Source organism: Rhynchophorus ferrugineus, unplaced genomic scaffold, assembly GCF_030347505.1.
Source record: "Rhynchophorus ferrugineus isolate W39M unplaced genomic scaffold, kcgeb_rfMv2 rfM2, whole genome shotgun sequence".
NCBI classification, from domain to species: Eukaryota; Metazoa; Arthropoda; class Insecta; order Coleoptera; family Curculionidae; genus Rhynchophorus; species Rhynchophorus ferrugineus.
In genome coordinates, this window is record NW_027472581.1 from 72,300,002 (window position 1) to 72,322,237 (window position 22,236).

Here is a 22,236-nt window from a genome sequence, read left to right on the forward strand (position 1 = left end):
CTCCAGGAATTTCATCATCGCTAGCATATAAAACATTACTCTCAAATCATTGAAACCAAATCCGACAATTGGGATATCAGGAAGCAGCTTCACTACAATTTTCTAATAGAATTTTTATGGTTTCGGCAGAATCCATCTGCAAATTGTACAACAAATATGATTAGTGTCCGTATACACTGAATAAATCTAATATTAAATAGAAATACTATATGAAAAGTTGTTGTTTTTTTTTAGAGAAATGTTAAAACCGTCGAATATAACAGGTTAGTTGTTGTAACAGTTGTTTATATTAATACTTCATAAGTTGAAACAAAGTTCCAAAAATGACTTCGTTCGGAGCTTTTAAAAACTATATTCTATAAAAATCAATATCTGGAAGATCTGTTAGACCTCTTCAAAATAAGCGAAGCTCCAAAGGAACGTTTGCTGGTTTATAACAAATAATTACTATCAGTAATGTTTTGAAGAATTTTGTACACATTTGACAATCAGGTAAATTTTAGAGACTGATTAGCCAAATACCGTTTTATCGCTTTTTAAAAAGTAATAGAATAAGGAATAATATTCTGTCTGATTTTAAAACGAATTTACAAAATGCGATATAAATGGCTATATGTAGAATGCAGTGTCAGTGGTGATACCGACGAAGTTTATTTTGGAAATGGTAAAGAGCCTTCATTAAAAATCGTAACAGGTAAAACATTTGTAATTTTGAACGTCCGAATCCAAATTAATGAATTTAATGATTCATTATTGTTAAGTTTGCCATCGAAGTGAGTTCAAATATCGACGTAATAAATCATTTGGCGATACTTTTTCATATGTTGTTCTACTTTGATACTTCGATCAGTTTAGTTGTGACGCCAAAAAAAATCCCTGTAAAAAATCGTTCACATCTGTCGGAAAGGTCATGGCCAACGTATTTTGGTATATGATAGGAATTCTGTTAGGTATCTTGAAAAAACAAAATAAAATAATTGCAGGCTAGTTTTAGTCCAAAATTTTAAACCTGCTGGATGCCAAAATTGGTGAGGACAGGCCTGGCTTGAAGAAGAAAAAAATTACTTTCACCAAGAAAACGCACCTATACACCAGAATTAATTGGCGATAGTAGAACTTTTGGATTTACCCGCCCATCCTCCTTTTAATTTTGATTTGACGCCCTCAGACTTCCATCCAAACTTGAAAAAATATATTAGAGGATGTGCGTTAGAGAGCCATAGTTCGAAAAGGAATATAAGCGTTGGACAAAGGCTGAAATTCCAAGCTCCAATACAAGTTTCTTGCTAATTGCAATTGCTCTTGCCAACCAATCATAGAATATTTTGAACATAAGATATGAGACGCCATTCTACAATCTTCTACCTGGTTTAGAATGTGAAATCTTTGTTATTTGGTGCAATTGAATTAAAAAACTCTGAAAAAAACTGTAAATTCCTGATTCAATTCAATTATTAACATCTAAACAACTAATTAATCATGGCAACAAAGAATAATTTCGAGATTCCTTGAATGTATTAGTTCATTGATAGGATAATGTTGAGCAAGAAACCTTCATATGCAAACACACCTTCAGGTTACCGTATTATTCCAAACCCAGTCCGAAAATGATACGTCCTGAAAAACTGCAGGTACAAAAGACCATGAACGCAACTGTCGAAGTTGAATAGCAGGGCTTCAGTATCAGAATCAATAAACTCTAGCTCAAATCCTAAATCCAATATTTTAAACCTTCATATATCTTTGGTTTTCTTCAACGGCATTATAAAAGAAAATAAGGTTTGCTTGGCACGCCCATTCAAGTTTTCACATTATGCAACTTTTTGTTTACGAATTATTTTAATTTATCAAGTTAATACAAATAATAAAAACATTTTACAGTGTTGGATATCAAATATCATTTAATTTCCTTCCTTTAAAAAGTTCTAAAGTTAACATTTAAAGATATCTTTATCTAAGTTTCATCGGATAAATAAGCAATAAAAATGAGATAACATTGCGTTAGATTCTTTGGAGGCCAATATAACTTAAGGTCATAATATTATAATTAAATTTAGAATTATAAACATAAAAAGACGCTATTTTCAGGAATTAATATGTACAGAGTAGTTGACATAGGAACATTTATATCAACCACTTAGAAAGGAAAGCATGCGTAGACAAGAGAGTAGATAGATAGTATTAATGAAATTTAAACAAATACCGGAAAATACCGGAAATGTTTTAAAAATAGAGAAGGAAGCAATGAGATAGCTTTGGACATATAGAGTAGAATAACTAGCAAATGGTACTTAATGTGCCAATACACAAATAAAGATAAAAGACACTGCAAAAATTTTAGTGTGCAAAGTTATGAAGACCAATAAACAAATAATAAAAAATATAAAAACAATGAAATTGAATAAATTGAAATTTTAGAGTTATTTTGGAACAAATGGTGATAAAATCGTATAAAATGACAGTCAATAAGAAATCAAATACAACTAATTTTTTTATTATTACTCTTAGTAGATCCACAATCTGCCCAGAGGGCACAAAGTACCATTTTAATTAATTTGTCTTATTTTAGAGCTTATTCTAAAGTCTGTATATGTCCAATAATCAGATCGGATGGCGTTAGACGATTTAGTCTACGCACTTCACTGTCACTTCGCATATTTAACTGATTAGCGATTACATTAGGATGCACTGACATTCTTTCGAAGTACTTCACACAAACAAGTGGAATTACACTCGCTATTAATTCTAGATAAATATCACATTGTATCAATTCATATGAAACATAGTACGACAATGACATGCAACACTTTATTTTGGAGCAGTTGAATGATGGATATATTAGACTTGCTAGCGGTTCCCCATAGTTTGATTCCATATGACAAAATAGGCCTGTGTATGGATTTATACAATAAATATCTGGTTATCTAATAAGAACTTGGATTTGCGTCCGATAAGCCAATAGATTTGATAGAGTTTAAGTCCAAGTTGTTTCCGTTTGACGAGTATGTGCTTCTTCCAGGTTAGGCGTCGATCTAAGGTCGACCTCAAGTGAGACTAAGATAAAGCGGAAGTATAAGTCCAATTTCTCTCATGAAATTTTTATATGGGTATAAAAAAATTAAGAAAAGTTTACCGGCATTTTTTAGCTTCCCTAATAACGTAAATTTTAATTGTTACTACATACAACTTTTTTAATAAAATAAAACACTTGTTTATTTTGGAAATGTTCTTCAAATTCATTTTTTCAAGGAAAAAACCTTAATAAACATAATTTTTTCCTCTAAGTTCTGCTTTTTTGCCTTCGTATGGTTCGCTATTTCATATCTTATACCGATAATACCACGAAACATACGTAAAGTTACTCACATTTTAATAATAATCCCGAAACTAATAAGTGTATTATTTTGAAGGCAAACAGGTACAAAAAAATCTACGCACACATAAATATCCCAAATTCGTTGGTATCACGTGATCTGGCCGAGGCAGAAACTATAAAAACTAGTAAAACACAAATGCACCTAATTAGTTTGTTTTTCTTACGTTCAAGTTGCGGTTCCCGTTTTACATGGTAAGAAAAAAACTGTACATCAATATGTATTCATCAGTGTTTATGTTATTGGTGTTTTTAATATGGTTTTAATGATATTGGACCTGCAATTTTTTACATGTAAATAATTATATCCGTAGTAAACTTATAGGTAAAAGTCATGTTACTGACGATTAAGTTAAAATAATAACTGTTACATCTATTGTGAATTTGGTACTAGGCCTATAAATTAGTTTTAAAATATTTTTAAATTTGAAGCTTTACTCTGAAGAATAGGTAGAATGTATTTCATTCAAAGTATTGTCCGTGTATCGTGTATCTTCTTTAAGAACCGTGAATCTTTTGAGGATATTCAGGAACCGGCCCATTTCATAAGGACATCGGGTATCATCATAAGAAGCGCAACGCTACTCAGGTAGGTCACAACTTATATATCAGAACAAGTAGTAATCAGAAAGAAAAAGTTTTAGAGAATCCAGCGGCTGAGGTAACATTTTCCATTTTAATGTTTCCAAGTATATATGCTGAAGAATAACTTCAACGAAATGACACATGCTGAAAAGTTATCCTGTCAATGAGGCTTCAACATGAATTTGGTTACAAACGTACCCGATGCAATTAATACACACACAGTAACACAATCTGTTATACATTCTTTAAAATTAATTTATTGGCCTGATATATAACTACAAGTTCAATATTTGAAGTCCTCAAGGACCGACTTCGTTTAGTTTGCGAATGACATTATTTTAAAAAGTGTTTTTTTTATAAAACTCACATATACTGTATACTCACGTAAAACAACTTTAAATTTAGCTCCAGGATATGAAGATAAACAAATGAAAATTGAAAATGAGTAAAATATGCTGAAGCCATGGGCATCTTAATTAAGCAGATTAATTTACCACTATGCTTGGCTGAGCAAAAACCTGATCGGTCAATAATTGTTGAGACCATATGGATTTATTATCAAAACCTCAGCTATATTGTTTAATAGTGTCCATGAAAAATACCGCTCTAGTTATATACGATATTGAAAGGTGTTTGGATTTGAACAGTTTGTTATTTGGTGCTGAAAAGGACCAAAAAGTGAAAATAATGAAATGTAAGAATTAGCTGTTAAATGGGATGGATGAGATCTAAATGTAGGGAAATGGCGAACATACGAAGAGACTGAAGATGCCATTTTCAACCGTTTCAACATCGCAGTTTCATTGATTCTCAGTCAAAAAAGATAAGTTTTCTGTGTCGTAATATGACTGACGATTGAAAGTGGTTCTACTATGATAATTATAAGTGCAAATTGTAACGGATCAATCCAGGAGAGCAGAATACTTATGGTCATAAGACCTTGCTGCGCATGGTGATGATGGCATGATGGTGGCGTCAGCAAGGTGTAGTATCAGAGCTGCTAAATCTAACTGAAATTATTTCTGCAGATATATATGCAGGAAAATGGAATAAATTCAATGACGTATCGTTGCCAGAGATCAGCAATAGCGAATAACATGCGCAAAGTCATGCTGTTGTATGACAATCTTCGGCCAATCGTTGCAAAGGTTTTAAGGATACACATGGTACTGTCGGGTTGCCAGATAGATAGGAAAAAGAAAAAGAGGTTGTAGAAAATGAGGGAGAAATCAATATACAACGCGGAGCAAAAGTCCCGCTACCATTTTGATTGCCTATAATTTTGCTTAAAGAAAAGATTAGTAAGCTTGGTTTTCATAGAAAGTTTACTTGGTCTTTATATTTTTTTTCGTTATTATTGCAAAATTATATCAGCTAAATGATGACTGCGATTCGCTATGCAACTTTCAGCTCCTTTTAAGGCATTTTTCATGACATCCTGCAACATCTTAGCCCGAATTTCTTCCATTTCGTGACGAATTGTCTTTAAGATCTTGAATCCTTTGGGGCTTATTCACATAAACTTTTGATTTAAAAAAAACCATAAGAACCCATAAAAGTCTGGTGCTGTTAAATGCGGAGATCTGGCTGGAGATGCTAAATCGCCACTTCGCGAAATTAGTCTTTTCGTGCAAAAACGTCATTCCATATTTGAATTGTTGAACGAGCTGTGTGCGCTGTGGCCCTTTCTTGCTGAAACCACATGTCCTCTAGTCCTTGCTCTTTCATTTCAGGCACAAGAAAATTTTGAATCATGTCTTACTACCGTTCAGCAGTAACAGTAACTGCAACACCTTGGTCATTTTCACAAAAATATTAACTAATGATGTTTCCAGCATAAATACTACACCATACACTGGTTTTTGGTGGATGCAATGATATTTCCTGAACTAATTGAGGATGATGTGTTCCCCAAAATCTACTGTTGTCTACTGTATTTTGACGTGGCCACTGAGAAGAAAATGAGCTTCATCGCTTATAATCAATTTAGACGAAAAATTTTGGATTTCACCAGACAGTCTTAGGATTACATTACTGTTCTCAACTCGCTGATCAAGGTCTCTCGGTACCAATTTTTGAACTATTTAAATTTTGTATGGGAAAATTTTTAAATAAGTTTTCAAAATTCGCCTTAAACTGCATATGTAACTAGGAACCACGTTTCCGAATTGATGTTTCTGGAAACTCGGCAACACTATCGCATACTAGAGCCACATTATCAGCGTTACGAGACGTCCGTTGTCTTCCTAAACGAGGCCTATATGCCTTCATTCCGTATTGTGGAAAATGCTCATGTAAACGATAAATTGTAGTTTTGTGAGGCACTGGACGATTAGGATATCTTTTTGACGCAATTTCCGCTGAGTGGTAATAATGGAACGATTATTTTCAATAAATACTGTCACTATTTCTGCTCGTTCTTGTAGCGTATATTTATTCACAATAAAATTTGGACGTCTAGAAAACACAATGGTTAAAGCGAAACTAAGCTAAACGTCACATAACCAAGATGGCGCGCAATCAAAATAGTATCTGGACTACTTTTGCCTCACCTGTTATATTGTACCAAATTTTCTCAATATATACGTTTTAAAAGTAAAAGAAAATTATCAGAATACATGCAAGCAACTAACGTACTATTTCATTATTATTTTAATAAATTTTCTTTAGGTGGTATTGTAATATATTTCAGGTACATGTAAATATTTATAATATTATTAAGTATTTTAACGTTATTAATTTTGTAATAAAATAAAGGAAGTAATCATATACTCTTCATTTTTATTGTCATTACATATTACTCTAATTATTATAAATTCTGGTCAGATCAAGGAATATCATAGCAAACTAAATTATTCACTTTCATACGACCTTAATAATTTATTGCTAATGACTTTTGACCACAACATAAAACAGATTTACGCATTTTTAATAACTGTTGTTACTTATAACTGTATACCCTTAGTTGATTGCTATTGATTATCTCTCTTTAATTTTGTTGTAACTATGTTGAAAAGTACTTGAACATTAACTTGGATATCAAACGAATTTAGGAGGTATTGTAATATATTTCAGGTACATATAAATAATTATAATATTAAGTATTTTAACAATATTAATTTTGTAATGAAATAAGGGAAGTAATCATATACTCTTCATTTTTATTGTTATTACATATTACTCTAATTATTATAAATTCTGGTCAAATCAAGGAATATCATAACAAACTAAATTATTCACTTTCATACGACCTTAATAATTTATTGCTAATGACTTTTGACCACAACATAAAACAGATTTACGCATTTTTAATAACCGTTGTTACTGTATACCCTTAGTTGATTGTTATTGATTATTTCTCTTTAATTTTGTTGTAACTATGTTGGAAAGTACTTGAACATTAACTTGGATCTCAAACGAATTTAGGAGGTATTGCAATATATTTCAGGTACATATATATATTTATAATATTATGTATTTTAACAATATTAATTTTGTAATAAAATAAGGGAAGTAATAATATACTCTTCATTTTTATTGTTATTACATATTACTCTAATTATTATAAATTCTGGTCAGATCAAGGAATATCATAACAAACTAAATTATTCACTTTCATACGACCTTAATAATTTATTGCTAATGACTTTTGACCACAACATAAAACAGATTTACTATTGAAAACGTAAATAAAATATACGAGGCTATATATAGTAAGTAAATAATAGAAGTAATAAATATTTCGTAGTGTTTCGATATTCAAAAAATAGTTTATGGACTTTTTTATGCTTCCAATGTTAGGCTACTTGGTTTAAATTCATTGTACTAGTCAATAACAGTCCCTGCCATATGCCCATAATGCTACTGTTTGGCTTCACCAGTATTTTTTCATAAAATTATTATTATTAGTTAATACGTCAAATTATCTTTTTTTATTTATTTATAAAATAACAAAATTTATTTACGAATACGACCGTGTATATTTGATTAGATTAGACGGTGTGTTTATCGTCAGACTAACTTGATTTATATTAGAAAAGACTTAAACTGGCATTTTGTATTGCCATTCAATAGGTCGCCACTTCTTTCGGTAAAAAAAAGTTAAATATAAACTTTTTTTGTATATTTTAAAGTCTCCTTTTACCCACGAGGGTTTATCTGGACTGGACCTACAGTTTAACGTGGACTCCGAACCACGGTCCTCGGCGTTAAGCCTACCAACTGGCGAGTGACCAAATTAGAAATACTTGTCGGATACACTTTTGCCTAAGAACAATCACAAATGTTAAACTATCACAAACCTAAATTTACGACTGTACACCAACAGGAATCGAACATACGACTACCGCAACAGTAGGTGGCCCGTCCTGTCGTCTTTACCACTGCGCCAATCAAGCCGGCATAAGTATTTATTGGTTTAAACCTTTTACATATCATCACTTATTTTGACTCTATTATGGATAATGTAATGTAATGTAATATGTATATGTAACATATGTAACTTGTAATCTTATATGTAACAAAAGATGGATCATTGAAAGTATGATAGAAATATTTTCTTTTGGTGAATGTTACTAAAATATGGTATAAAAACAGACTACTGCTGTAAGTATTTATTGTTTTAAACCCTTCACATATTATGACTTATTGTGCTTCTGTAATGGAGTAGTATATTATGTAACAAAAAAAAGAACCATTGAAAGTATAATAGGAATATTGTCTTTTGGTGAATGATATTAAAATATGGTATAAAATAAGACTACTGCTGTAAATATTGCAGATAAATGGCTTCACTAAATCTTTTATGTCTTCAGTGTAGCCATTCTTCAACATATTATTTGTCTTGTATATTAACTCTTTATTTATTTGGTGTTTTTATTTGTATACTTTACTTAATTAGTTGCTCCTCCGCTATATCCTTGAAATTCATAAATTTCATAATTCATAAAATTCATAAAATATCAAACAATTGTGAAACAGTTTCTACTCTTTCTAATTTAATATTCCAAAAGAACTTCACTTATTTTTATAATATTCGTATCACTTGTTAAGTACGCTTAACATAGCCTTACGTATAATTTAATTTGTTACTATTTTTCATGACTTGCATTTCAGTATTTGAATCTCTTTAAAAATGATTCAATTATGCGAGGTAAATACATGATTCTTTCATACAAGACACATAATACATGTGTATTTTCCAAATTAAAATTAAACTATACTAACTAAAGCTAAAGTTACTAGTACCATTTTATAGAAGTTCGTGTGATTTGATTGGTTTCAATATTCTGATTTGAGGCGTGTTGTCCAATAGTAGCATTACTTCAACTTTGGTGTATTTTAGTAACCTTCTTTTATAATTTATAAAAATCTAGTATAACCTCGCAGATACATTTGATTTCTTATAGGAACAATTTTGTTTCAGCAGTGTTGGACTACTTTTAGTCATGTCACGTTAAGTTCGAAGTATCTTTCGCTTTTTTTTAAATTTTGGAGTCTAATTTGCTCAGCTATTTGGCTAATATGATGTTTTAAATTTAATCTATCATTGAGATGGATGCGAGTTTGATGATCCTGCTTGAGAAATCTGTTTCACTTAATTGAGTTGTATATTCTAGTCTTTATAGTCTATTTGTGAATCTTGTTGACTGACATTTTTTCTCTTTCTGCAGCTGATGCGTTATTGCATTTACTGTTGGGATATCGGCAGTATATAGGAGATTTAAGATATGGCCGAACAATTATATCCTGCAGAACTCCAGCTTAATTATGTTTAGATATTAAGCATGTACCTTCTACTACTGCAGATATTGCCAATAATACTACGACAACAATTTTCTTATCCTGTAGATCAGTTCCAAAATCTATATTGGGCATTATGAGACATTCAGGATTCTTGCATACTGATTTCAAAATCTAAACTGGAATTCTGGTATATTTATAAGTTTAAAATGTTTTAACAGTAGTATCTGTACCAGTTTGCATATGGCAAAACACGACTTGTTCCACCGGGTTGTCAGGATTTTAAGCGTAACTGTTCTATTTTAGCAGCTTCAGTCTTCACATCGGCATTAAATATTATGTCAACATAGACGCATCAATAATCCAGCCAGAGCATTTTGCTAAAAAATAGCTATTTCGGATTTATAAACAGGCGTTGTATTCCTTCCAGATTACCTATTATTTATTTGAAAGTTCCACGAATGATTATTGTTTAAATATAATACTTTATAATTCTCAAATGAGGTTAAACCTAAAGGGATTCGCAACATATGAAATTTTATTTCGGAATCAAAAAAATCGCTAAATTTAAAATACCCTATATATATAAATATCCATAACCTTGAATTTGATTACAACTTGTGCCTGCCTTTTCAGTAAATACGGTTGTATATGCGTTAATTTGATTTAAATTATGAACTATTTAGCTAATTCGTACTCGGAAGCCTGTAAACACAGACTATCCATTGGTCGTAATTAATATTCAATTAGTGCATTTAACGTCTTTCAGTGACATTTAATGTTGTTAATTATTAATACAACCTGATAATTATTGGAATGCATATTTCTGTATCATCCTACTAAGTAAACAAGTAATCTGCTGTGGCAGGTGTTTCCTTCTGAGACAGTTTGAATTTAAATTTTAAACTAGGTAGAGTGTACAACGTGACTGAATTTGGGTACGTAATTACCAATTTTTAAAAAATGTTTTAATATGGATTGTATGTTCCCCTTGTTAAGAATTTACCATTACCTTGAAATATTGTTTGTCTGAATGGTCTGAATTATAAAAAAAACGCAATAAAAATAATGTTGCCAAATATAATTGCCGATATTTATTCCACAATAATTAAATAAGTGATCTATATAGTGTCTGAGTGGATAACCAAAAGTTGCAATATTTTAGAATTAATATGAAAATGAAATTAGTCAATTTCTGTAATTTTCAATGACTCTATATTTACTCTATTTCATTATATATTTAAATATGATTTTTTATCGTAAATAAAATTTTTACAAATGTTAGAGGTTATACACATATCTTTCGCTTTTGCTTGAGGTTTTCAAATAAGTTTTTATTTAAATTTGAATTCTAAAATATGTTTTTATATCCTGCCACAGGCAACGATAGGTGGAAAACTGCTCTAGTTTCGTACAACGTTAATTTCCTATTTTTCAAATGGCTGCCTATGATTTCGATCTGTGTCTTTTTGGAGCTGCTTGTAGTGAATTCCATCTAAAAGCTTGATTTCGCAATAGGTGTCGGTAAAAAATATGTTCACGTTTCAAACGACATGCCCAAATCATTTCAATCTACTTTCCGAGACTTGTTCCTCAACTGGACACTGATAAGTAATCGAATAACATAATTTTTAATACAACCTCTGAGAGAATAATCTGTAATATTCCTTCAGTTACAGTGTTATGGTAAACCAGTATGCGAGTATCATATAATTGTTCAGTACAGTTGATTAATTTTGAACTTACTCTACTAAGATTTAGGTATCTTGATGTTTCCAATTTAAATTACCATTGAGATCGATACCAAGGTATTTCACTAAATCTGCTCAAGGAATTGGGCATTCCACAGGTTATACAATTAGGCTTCTTTCTGCTTGCTGCAACGTAAAAATAGCGCAGATAGCTTTCAATGTCTTAAGCTGTATTTGCCAGTCTGTAATCAATTTATCGATTCCGTTAACTCCTCGTTTCTCCATACCTATAGACAGAGATGCATATTTCTTGATAAAGGCTTTGCCGGAGGCAAACGTTCCAACTAATATTTCTTTTTTTCTACAATACTCATAGAATATTTTCTCACACAATCTTTATCAAGATGTGCGTTGGTTCATTAACCTAGCAATGAAAACTAAATAAGATAATTAAAATTATTTACCTTATTTTTTACTCTTATTTTTAAACTATTAAATTATATTTTAAATACTGATATCATAAATGATATTTCAGTAGTATATATTCTACTTCAGTTAACTAATTGCTCATGAGTTCCAAACCTGTTAAATGACTATGAAATAGAAATTTACAGATGTTTACTTTTAAACGCATTTTTAATAACCGTTTTCTGTATACCCTTAGTTGATTGTTATTGATTATCTCTATTTAATTTTATTATAACTATGTTGAAAAGCACTTGAACATTGACTTGGATTTCAAACGAACTTGACAAATAATTTAGCACTGGCATATTGCTAAAGATGTTGTATGGTACCTGAAGACGCTCAACAACCTTTAGGAGAACAAGTTGAACCTCCAAAGCTGCTCAAAATAAAGGACATTGTTCACAATTGAAAGAAGCATAAAAATCAGTAAAAAATTGATGGATACCGAAAATTGTAGCTACACATCCGCGATTCGGTCTAAATTATGCCTGTTTCCGCGCTAAATTGTTTGTAATCTCCATTATATAACTAAATTATTGCCCTTCTAGTAGTAACTAGAATACATGTTTTTGAGAAAAAAAACCATATAACTACCCTTCCAAGATATTCGGTTCCAGTCCAAGTAACTTAGTTTTGGCGACAATTCAATAACTTATAATGGTATTCATATAATTCTGAGTTAATATTGGTTTGAAATTTTCTGGCAAAATCTAATAATATTTTCAATTCATCATTGTGTAGAAATAACCTTTTTTCGTTGCCGGCCTTCGGGTCTATTGACTTAATAGTATGGAGTAAATACATGGATATATCTGACTTATAAGTATATATATTTGATACTAGACCAGTTTTGCCAAGTACACTAAGATTTCTCGTCATATTGGTAATATTTTACTTCTTTTCGTTGACTATATCATACACTTACTTCAAACACGTGATGCTATGTACTTCGTGTTTATTTCTAGTGGTAATAAAATATTTGATCGTTCTATTATCCGGTGTAAAACAAAAAGAAACATTAAAGATCTTCCTTGATACAATGACTTTTTTGGTAAACTGTATAAAGGTATATTATGCTAATAATATTGTTTGTACTTTAATATATGCGATGGATTAGCGATGAAAATTAATTATACATTATTTACGAGTTTTTTAACACCGGCTTCGAGTTTTTGATCATAATTTATTACATATAGAAAAAAATCATGTCTTGTTTTTTATGTTAAAATTCAATATATGTCAATTTTTCTCTTAATACTTCGATATAAAATCCACATATACCGATAATTTCATTTAAATATTTATTTATTTATTTATTTAATATGTTAACTGTGGAGCAAAAACAATTTTGGAACAAATTGTGTAAGCACTTCGGCTAGTTATTTTATATTGTCTGCCAAAAATAGACTATATGACACAAAATCGATAGATTCAAGTAAATTATTCAAATAATTATTGATTCAAATATTAAATAAATAATTTAAAATAATGCTATATTTGCTATAAAGTCCATATTTGTGGGTTATTTAATAAAACTCGGAACAATTATGAAAAACGATTACTGAAAACAAAATTAACAAGAGAAACTCAATTTATAAAAAATGTAATACATTTTCATATTCGTTCATACATACACTGTCACTTTCCGAGCCACTGTCCAAGTCAATCATTAAACTGTTAATTTCCAAAACATAATGTCTAAAACATGTTCACCATTCCACCAGTTATCAATTTCTTCCTCTGTATGTCTTACCGAATTCATCCAAACCGAAAGTGTTTTGGTCGACAATGCTTCCTTCCACATATTCAAACAGTTCTTGATAGAACATCCTTCTCGACCAGGATGTCTATTATAATAATTATTTGTTATCCCTCCATATCAACTTGATTGGATTGAATATATAGTGGTAGCGAGGAAGTTATAATACTATGTAACCATATTGTTCAGCTTCTGATCTAACATACTGTATATCTTTCCTCGGGCTTATTTCTAAAAAAAAACAAATTAAGGCCGGTAACAATTTATTTTTACCATATTTACTGAGTAGCAATTTCAAATAGTTCATTCTTTAATATGATTTCTTCAAAACGTATTTTATGTACTTTAAGCCATTCCTTAATTGCAGCCTTTATTGTTGCACTTGTTGGGATCTTCTCCACCAGTGTACTATGATATGCTATGGTGGTTCCTCCAAGTTCTTTAAAAGCTGATTTTCAAACCACTGCAAAACAAGTTATGGTTCATTTCTCCATGGTAGTCACCCTTGGACTTGGAGGAAAACACTAATTCTGCACCAGGAATAAATCTATTCCTATTTCCTGCATGAAGAACCATATATCTGCAATGAATTATTAATAAATGTTATGATTACCTAAACCTAATCGAAGGTTATTCCAACGTTTAGCTATTTCCATCAACTTTTGTTGTTTTTACACTGAATTTGTTATCATCTTGCTATGAGTGACCATTCTGAAATATCCATGTCTCATCTAAATATAAAAATTAATATAATAATTCTTCCTTGATTTTGTTATATGTTTTTAAATATCGTATTCTTTTTAAAAAAATTTCGTGGGTTATCTTTACGCCACTTAAGTCCTATATTATCCAACAATTTATGAACGGATGTACCACACCCCTCAAATAGCTGCATATTATCTTTCAGCTTTTTATGGAAACATCAGACTTGATGAAACAATTTTCGTTGAAATAATTGTATTAAATTATGTTTCGATGAAAAAAATACTTACTGTTTTGATACATTTCGTATATTTGATCTGTGATACGGCTAACATCAAGCTGATCTTGATTCGTCACCCGTTTCGCATAAAGATGGTTTCTTTTTCGTGAATTTAAGGTTATATTGTTTTTTATTGTTTGAGATATTTTAGTGACCGTGTCCGTACTAATATTCAGTGCAGCTGCAACGCGTTAAAAATATTTTCAATAAAAATGGCGGCGATTTGAAATATATTAAAACAAAGCGTTAAAACGTAATTATAATATTTTAAATAAATTTGCGTACTTTTAACAACCGGGCGAATTTGACAGGCTAATTGGGTTTCACGTTCGAACTCATCAGACAGCATTATATCTCTTTTTATCTAGAATAAAAAGAGAAGGAAAATATTGTCTGATTCTGAAACGAATTTGCAAATTGCGACAGGCAATACATTAAACATCTTGATGACGTATGTACAATAAACTTTGAATATATACTATATACACTATATCTATTTATTAATAAGGTGTTGCACCACTATTAGCTAGCAGCTGCAATTCCTTGCTGAATAGATTCGTAGTGCTTGAAAAGTTTGCAAAGGAAGGTTGTCCCACTCTTGTACCAAACATCTGCCAAATGCGTCAGTGATGTTGGAGATGAAAACCTAGTTCCCACTCTGTATTCTAAAACTCTCAAGACCGGTTTAATTATGTTTGGTGAACAGTTTTTGCACACCTTCCTTGAGTGTTCATTTTGTGAAGCTTCCTCCGTACAGTTTTTATTGCGATAGTATTTATGTGCGATTAACAAGTGAGGGTTCGGCTGTCAATTAGTATCATAGCAGTCTTATGTTGTTTTGCCACTATCTGTTTTAATGTTTGCCAGTCTCTGTCTGTTAACTTGGAATTTCATACTCCTATTTCTCTTGATCTTGATGACGTTTTACTATGTGTTGTGTATTCTGACATTATCGTGGGTACTGTCTCTCGTGAAAAGTTAAATGATCATTTAGAGATCACACATTTCAGCGATTGCTTTTCTTAACCGTTGCAGAGCAAAATGTATAGTGCACTGAAATGTAATTTACCACTCCTGAAATGTAAACCAAGCAATACATATGCGTTGCATTATTTACACGGAAGCATTGTTGCCAACATGCGTTACTGTTTTGCATGCTGATCATATTATTTTGCCTATCCCCTATATTTCAGTTGAATATTTTAATTATTTCGATGAAAAAGTGTATTTTCGCTTTCTTGGGGCAAACTGATTCTATAAATAAAATTTCCTATTGGCACTTGCGAAAGAAATAATTTTGATAATTTTAGTTAAATATTAGATTTTGTATTTATTTTTTGGTCTTAGTTTCAGTTGGCTGTTCGTGATAACATAAAAATATGTCTAGTCATTTGATCAAAAATGTCATAGTAATCACATTCTGGGTAAATGTCATGGGCTATCGAGAAGAACGCACCTTTTTGGATTTACTTCTCCCAATTTCCCGTCTGATAAGAACAAGTGTCTTTAACGAGTTGGATGTGGCTCAAAATAATGTCGCCCAAGCAAGATCGTTCTCCCACAATCCGGTGAGTATCAACTTGAATGTGTTTTAAACTAATTTTTATAGCGCGTCCTGTGTTATTCTGATAACATCATCCTGCATTTAACTGCATATATAAATATTTTTAAATAATTGTAGTAGCTTCTTCTCAATTCAAAGACACCAACTTATATTTTACGTAACTATTTATTAAAATATTTACCCAACCAGCTTGGTTTAGCCCAGAGTAGATTATTTCTGGCTCTATGTTACCAATAGCTCAATTAACCGTTAGACAATTGAGCATTAATGTATTACCTTAAAAATAATCAAATGATATTAAATCACAGCTTATCGCCGATCAAAGAGTATTTCTAAAACGACTGCTAAGAGAAAATTGTTGAAAAACCTTTGAGCGTATGCATATAATAGTATAAAGAATAATTCCAGCAGAATAATATTACACTATGCGTCTATAAAAATATAACAACCTCTTCATGCATATTAGGTACATGTTCGAGATTTAGGACGTTTTTGTACTTAATTTTAAATGTTGATTATTTGATTATGTTTATTAATATTTATCAAGTCTCGATTTTTAAAGAATATCGATATGTATTTTACAAAATATCAATACATATCCTGTTTGCTGCAAAAAAAATCCGAAATTTTTTTCCCCATATCGATTTTTTAGAGACATCGAAATACCGGTAACTAACCGTAATAACTAAGCGCCCGACATCCATAGTACATGCATATATTCTGATCTGAGAAATCTGGGTCTAACACTATAAAAACGTATGATAGTGCAACTTGATCATATCTCAATTGTCGATTTTGGTTTCAATGATTTAAATGTGGTAATTTGGATGTCATTAATAAAGAATGACCTAGAGGGCTAAAAAACTATAAAAAGTCTAAATATCAAGACATTTTGAACGAAAACCCATCTGATATTCTCCAGGAACTTTCGGACAGCTAGACAGTTGATGACTGAATTATTTGCAGACGATTACATATAATGGTATCCAAAGTGTAGGAATAGCTACCACATGAATTTATTGAAATAACATTCCGAACCTTTTCAAGATCGTGGCTTCTCCACTTGCCACGTAAAAAAAACAGTATTCTTTTTTGTAGCATATGGGATTGACGATGAAAATTGAAACTATTACGATAATCACAAGCATAAAAGTTTACGGATTAGTTTAAGAGAACTATCGAAATCGACACAGAAATGACATCTTCATGGCTATACCGTCTTGCTTTACATATGATTGGATGAACGACGTATAGTGTATTATGAACAGGTAAAACGAAATTGAAATGTGACTGTAGACGTCCACGGAACTGGGCAAAAAGAACGACGTATTGTTGCAAGAAAGTTCAGCAATGGCAAGCTACAGTTCGAATGGCAGTTAGGTTGACGCTAAAAGGCTGAAGAAATGCGAAAATAGATCACTCCTAGCAAACATCGTCCTTTCAAGACGGTATCGTCAGGGTTGTCGGAACAATAGGAATAAGTTGTTTAAAAGGATTTAAAAATACTTGCATTATTATAATATAATGTACCAATTTTGTCAATAACTGTTGTTTTAACATAACAAATATATCAGAATACATCTAAGCAATTATCGTGGAATCCCAAACCTAACAATTCTGCTTGATAAACTTTTAAATGAAGATAAATCTACTCTTGAATAGAACAACTTTACATCTATAATGACACTAACATACTTATTTAAAAAAATTATCCTAACTATTAAATTATTATAATTGTAGAAACTTCAAGAATACTCTTCAAGCAAGAAGCTTCCTTGCAATTTGAATATTACTCTGAGAAGCCAAGAAGTACCAACAAATGTTAACAAAATACGACCAGGTGATATAGATGTAGTTGCTGCGATGGGTGATAGTATAACTGCCGGTTATGGAATTTTTGATACAGTTGGTTTAATTAATACCTTATACGAAGCAAGAGGAGCCGTGTTTAGTATAGGTAAGTTAATTTATTTAAATATTATATTAAACTGTCTATTATCTTATATCTATTATCTATCCATTTTGAATCTAATTAGACTAATACTTAAACCTTTAATAATAATTCTCACCATGCTACCATAAGTATGTATACTCCAGCAATTCCCCTTTTACATTTAATTACGATACTGTACTATTGTTGTTCAAAAATAAAGTAGTGGTTTTCCTTATTTTTTTAGTCGTTCGGTTATTCCATTGTGTTGGAGGTCAAAAATAAAACAAGGTTGTTATGATGAATTTATGAAACGGGACTGCAATTTTTATTTCAGTTTCCTTTTTAGTGTAACGTCAGTATATAGAAATTTCAATCAGAGCAGATAGTGCTAACGAAATAATAAAAAATTCTTACTAACAGCATGTTTGCACTATATTTTTATTAGCCATCTAAACCAACTATTAATTTATTCCTAACAATTACTAGTTCACATACACTATAGTTCATCAAACGATAAGCTATGGGTCAGGTTTCTTATTTGACCCACGAATACTATCACACAGGATTTGGTACTTTACAGTCTGCGAACGGTATGGTACTTCTTTGACTCTAGGTATTCTTGCCTCCGTGCAAGTTTTCATTGCATCCAGTTCGGATCTATTTGAACATTCCTTATATTACTGAGAAATTTTATAGTTGTATACCATATGGCTTGACCGTAACCATAATCTTATTATCTGTTAACAATTTTATTTTGAATATTTTGTTTTCTGTTACTTTCTTTTTAAGATGCTTTTATTTAAATTTGACATACAGAGTCAAATATAGGCAACTGGCACTATTCCTATAAGGTTCCTTATTCATTTTAAGTTCAATGCTTGTTCAGCACTTTGCTGGCAAGTTAATAAGAAGATGTTATAGCCTCTTGGTTCTGTTCGCTACTATATCATTTAACATCGTATCATCCGCGATTGTAGATGTCATAAATCCTTCTAAATCTGGTATATTATTGGCATAGAGCAGCTCTTTTCCATATTCCTTCAATTCAGAATATTCATTGTCTTGTTTACTTTTGAAGAGTTTGTTGGACCTACAGTGTGTTAATTATTTTGACATTGCTTTGGAATCACTTTGTTTTATTTTTTAAGGTCTTTGTCACAATGCTTCCAAGGTTTCCGCCTCACCTAAGAAAACTTCAGAACATATTTATTATTTTCATATCTTCTATTCATATCTATATTTCATATCTACTATTTTGTTTAGATATATTGTTCATTAGGATATTTTCATTAGTTATACCTAAGTTTTTTTAATAAATTACTTCGTTCTAAATATAGCGCCATTACTCTGGTCTTCTACCCTTATTAGGTATTATATTAACTTCTTTCATTTGCTATTTCACCCCCAGCATAAGTATATTTTTAAATATCCAGATAATTATATTCATAGTGACCAGTGAGTAAATGTTATTTAACAGGTGGCAAGTAAACAAAAATATTGCTAATTAAGCATCAGCAAAGCGGTTCAAAGCTTTTCATTAAAACATTTACTGTTTTACATAATCGTTGATTTAGTTTGCATTGATAAATTAAAATTTTAAATAATCAATAGATATATGCAATAAATCCGATTAAAAAGTGTATCAATTTTTGATATTGTATACAATCATATTTATTACAGGTGGACAAGAAACATGGGAAACCATTTTAACATTACCAAACTTACTTAAATTATATAATCCAAAACTATACGGTTATTCATTGCATTCAGTATCTATATCGAAAGGATCGAAGTTCAATGTTGCCGAAGGTGGTGCTATATCAGAAAATATGCCCTACATGGCGAAAGTCCTGGTGGACAGAATCAAAAATGATCCAAAAGTTGACGTCGAGAAGCAGTGGAAAGTACAAGAATTTTAAGTATAATAAGTTTTATATTATTTGTTCTCTTATAATTTTATTTTCATTATTAACTATATAAATACTATGTGATTTTAGATGGTTACCATTTTCATTGGTCATAATGACTTTTGTACAAATATTTGTTATACAACGGATTACGAAAAATTCCTGCGAGAACATGAAGCTGATATGTTAGAAGTTTTACGAATCTTGAAGAAAAATTTACCACGGTCTATTATAAATATCTTGCCTTTATTTGGTTAGAAAGATTTTGAATTATTAGAAAAGAGAACTATAATAATTAGTAATTTTTAGATATCAAGTCAATCGTTAATTCTTCAGGGCAAGGATTGTTTTGCACATTGTCTCGAATTTATTATTGCCCGTGTCTTGTTGCCTTACAGTACCAGCAAATGAGATCCAAATATTTTGAAGTATTATATAAGTGGCAAAAACTAGATCTGGCAATCGCAGATTACCCAGAGTTTCATACTGAAAATTTCACAGTAATTGGTCATCCCTTTACCACGACATACAACATACCAACAAACGAGGACGGCAATGTTAATTATAATTATATTGGACCAGACTGCTTCCATTTAAGTCAACGCGCTCACGCTAAAGGTAAGGAAGCACGTAATATATAAAGACAAAATATATTAAAATATTGTTAATTTTTAGTGGCAAATGATTTGTGGAATTCTTTGTTCACTCCCTATGAAAATAAAGGGTCATCTAATTTGAAAAAAGAACTACAAAATTTTAACTGCCCTTCCGAAGAACACCCGTATATATATACTAAAGAAAATAGTTAAAATATTTAATAAATGTAATTATAAGAAAGAGTATTTTTACTTCCACAAAAATTGCAAAAAAAGTTGTCATAAACAAAGTAGTTGGTTAAATTTTAAACATTCAGCAAAATAATAGCACTGAGTATTGCTCGTATTGCCTGTATTCTAATTTTAATCACTATAATAAATTCATTCTCACTTTACTCAGTAAAGAGCAGTTAAAATACCAAAATATATCTATAAAACTATATGAAAATACTATTGTGAACCATTCCAATATAAAGATTTAATTTCTTGTCAGAAAAAGACGTATTTTTTGTGGTGTATTGTATTGTACGTAACTGGCGATAGAAAGTGAATCTGCTGCAACAATCCCAAGGGGAAAAACTCATAAGCTGGTCTAGAAGAACTATCCACATCGATAACATTCAAGTGAATATTCATGGATATAAAGTCTTGATGTGCATATAGTAGCATCAACAATATGCAGTCTACTAACGTTAGTTGAGCAAATTGAAGTTGATTAAATTGTAGTAATTCTCTTGCACGACGGCATGCTGGGACACGCATTGTAAAAGTTGTGAAGGACACTGCGAAAGCAATGTAGATATATTGTGTTAATGTCAATGGTATGGGAGCTGGCACATTATTTTGAAATGCTTTGAAATGCGAAAATTGGATCGCTACCAAATCAACATAGCTTCTTCAACACTTTACTGCTATATTAGCAAAAAGGTGAAAAAAGTTTGCAGAAAATGGATAATATTTTGATTAACATATACATTATTATACATATCTTTTACCAAAAAATGGCTACAGTATACATTACCAGGCAACTTTAGATAAATTGCACCATACAACGTGTAGAATACTACACGAATAAAAGAACTAACCGAAAATATTAGAATGCATTTGTACCCAAAGAATATACCTGGATACAATCTGATAACCGGGGAAATATTAAAACAACTGCATAGAATGGGCAATTAAAACTTAATTACCGTAATATCAGAGCATAGTTTCTAATATGAATAAATAAAAACTGTTCAAAAATTAAAAAACAGAATTACATCATTTGGTGAACTATAATAGATATAAAAACTCGAATATTCGTAACAAAAATAATTCAGGTATCAATCCTTTTTAGTATATTCTACTTACAACAACGATAATAGCCTATCCATTATAAATATTAAATGCTTACATTTATTCCGCAGCCAATCTGCAACAATATGAATATTCTGCTTCAGTGTCGTTATGGATGGCTCTTTATCCTGAACCTATGATTTTTTGACTTTGGTATAGTCGTATTGGATCTCCATTTCACAACGCCAGTCACAATACGTCACAGAAAAATCTTCATTTTTACCTGGCAAGCAATGAAACCAGCATGGTATCTTCAATCAATTTGTGCGTTAGCCATTTGCCTGTGAATCTTTCTCTT

The 22,236-nt window shown here is 31.0% G+C and overlaps 1 protein-coding gene and 1 long non-coding RNA gene across 3 annotated transcripts; one reads left to right on the forward strand and one right to left on the reverse strand.

Annotated features, from left to right (window-relative positions):
- On the reverse strand, window positions 1-3,665 carry LOC143190369 (uncharacterized). The gene is made up of 3 exons (XR_013004217.1): window positions 3,541-3,665; window positions 3,367-3,489; window positions 1-136 (listed from the first exon to the last, which is right to left on the reverse strand). It is a non-coding gene; the product is annotated as an uncharacterized LOC143190369 (long non-coding RNA).
- LOC143190367 (phospholipase B1, membrane-associated) lies at window positions 3,485-20,841 on the forward strand. Of its 2 annotated transcripts, none has more exons than XM_076394613.1 (7): window positions 3,485-3,568; window positions 15,948-16,168; window positions 17,905-18,121; window positions 19,778-20,001; window positions 20,095-20,257; window positions 20,314-20,622; window positions 20,680-20,841. In XM_076394613.1, exons 2-7 carry the CDS (start codon window positions 15,980-15,982, stop codon window positions 20,811-20,813), a joined length of 1,236 nt encoding a protein of 411 aa, XP_076250728.1. In that variant the 5' UTR covers window positions 3,485-3,568; window positions 15,948-15,979; the 3' UTR covers window positions 20,814-20,841. The 2 variants fall into 2 exon arrangements, with proteins under 2 accessions (XP_076250728.1, XP_076250727.1); XM_076394612.1 differs by lacking the exon at window positions 3,485-3,568 and adding an exon at window positions 10,503-10,638.
- The last annotated feature ends 1,395 nt before the right edge of the window (window positions 20,842-22,236 follow it).

Coding starts and splice junctions, on each gene's coding strand:
- LOC143190367 (XM_076394613.1), top strand. CDS start 15,980: ATGTCTAGTCATTTGATCAAAAATGTCATAGTAATCACATTCTGGGTA. Junction 20,002..20,094: donor ACGTCGAGAAGCAGTGGAAA/GTACAAGAATTT, acceptor ATGTGATTTTAG/ATGGTTACCATTTTCATTGG. Junction 20,623..20,679: donor TCAACGCGCTCACGCTAAAG/GTAAGGAAGCAC, acceptor GTTAATTTTTAG/TGGCAAATGATTTGTGGAAT.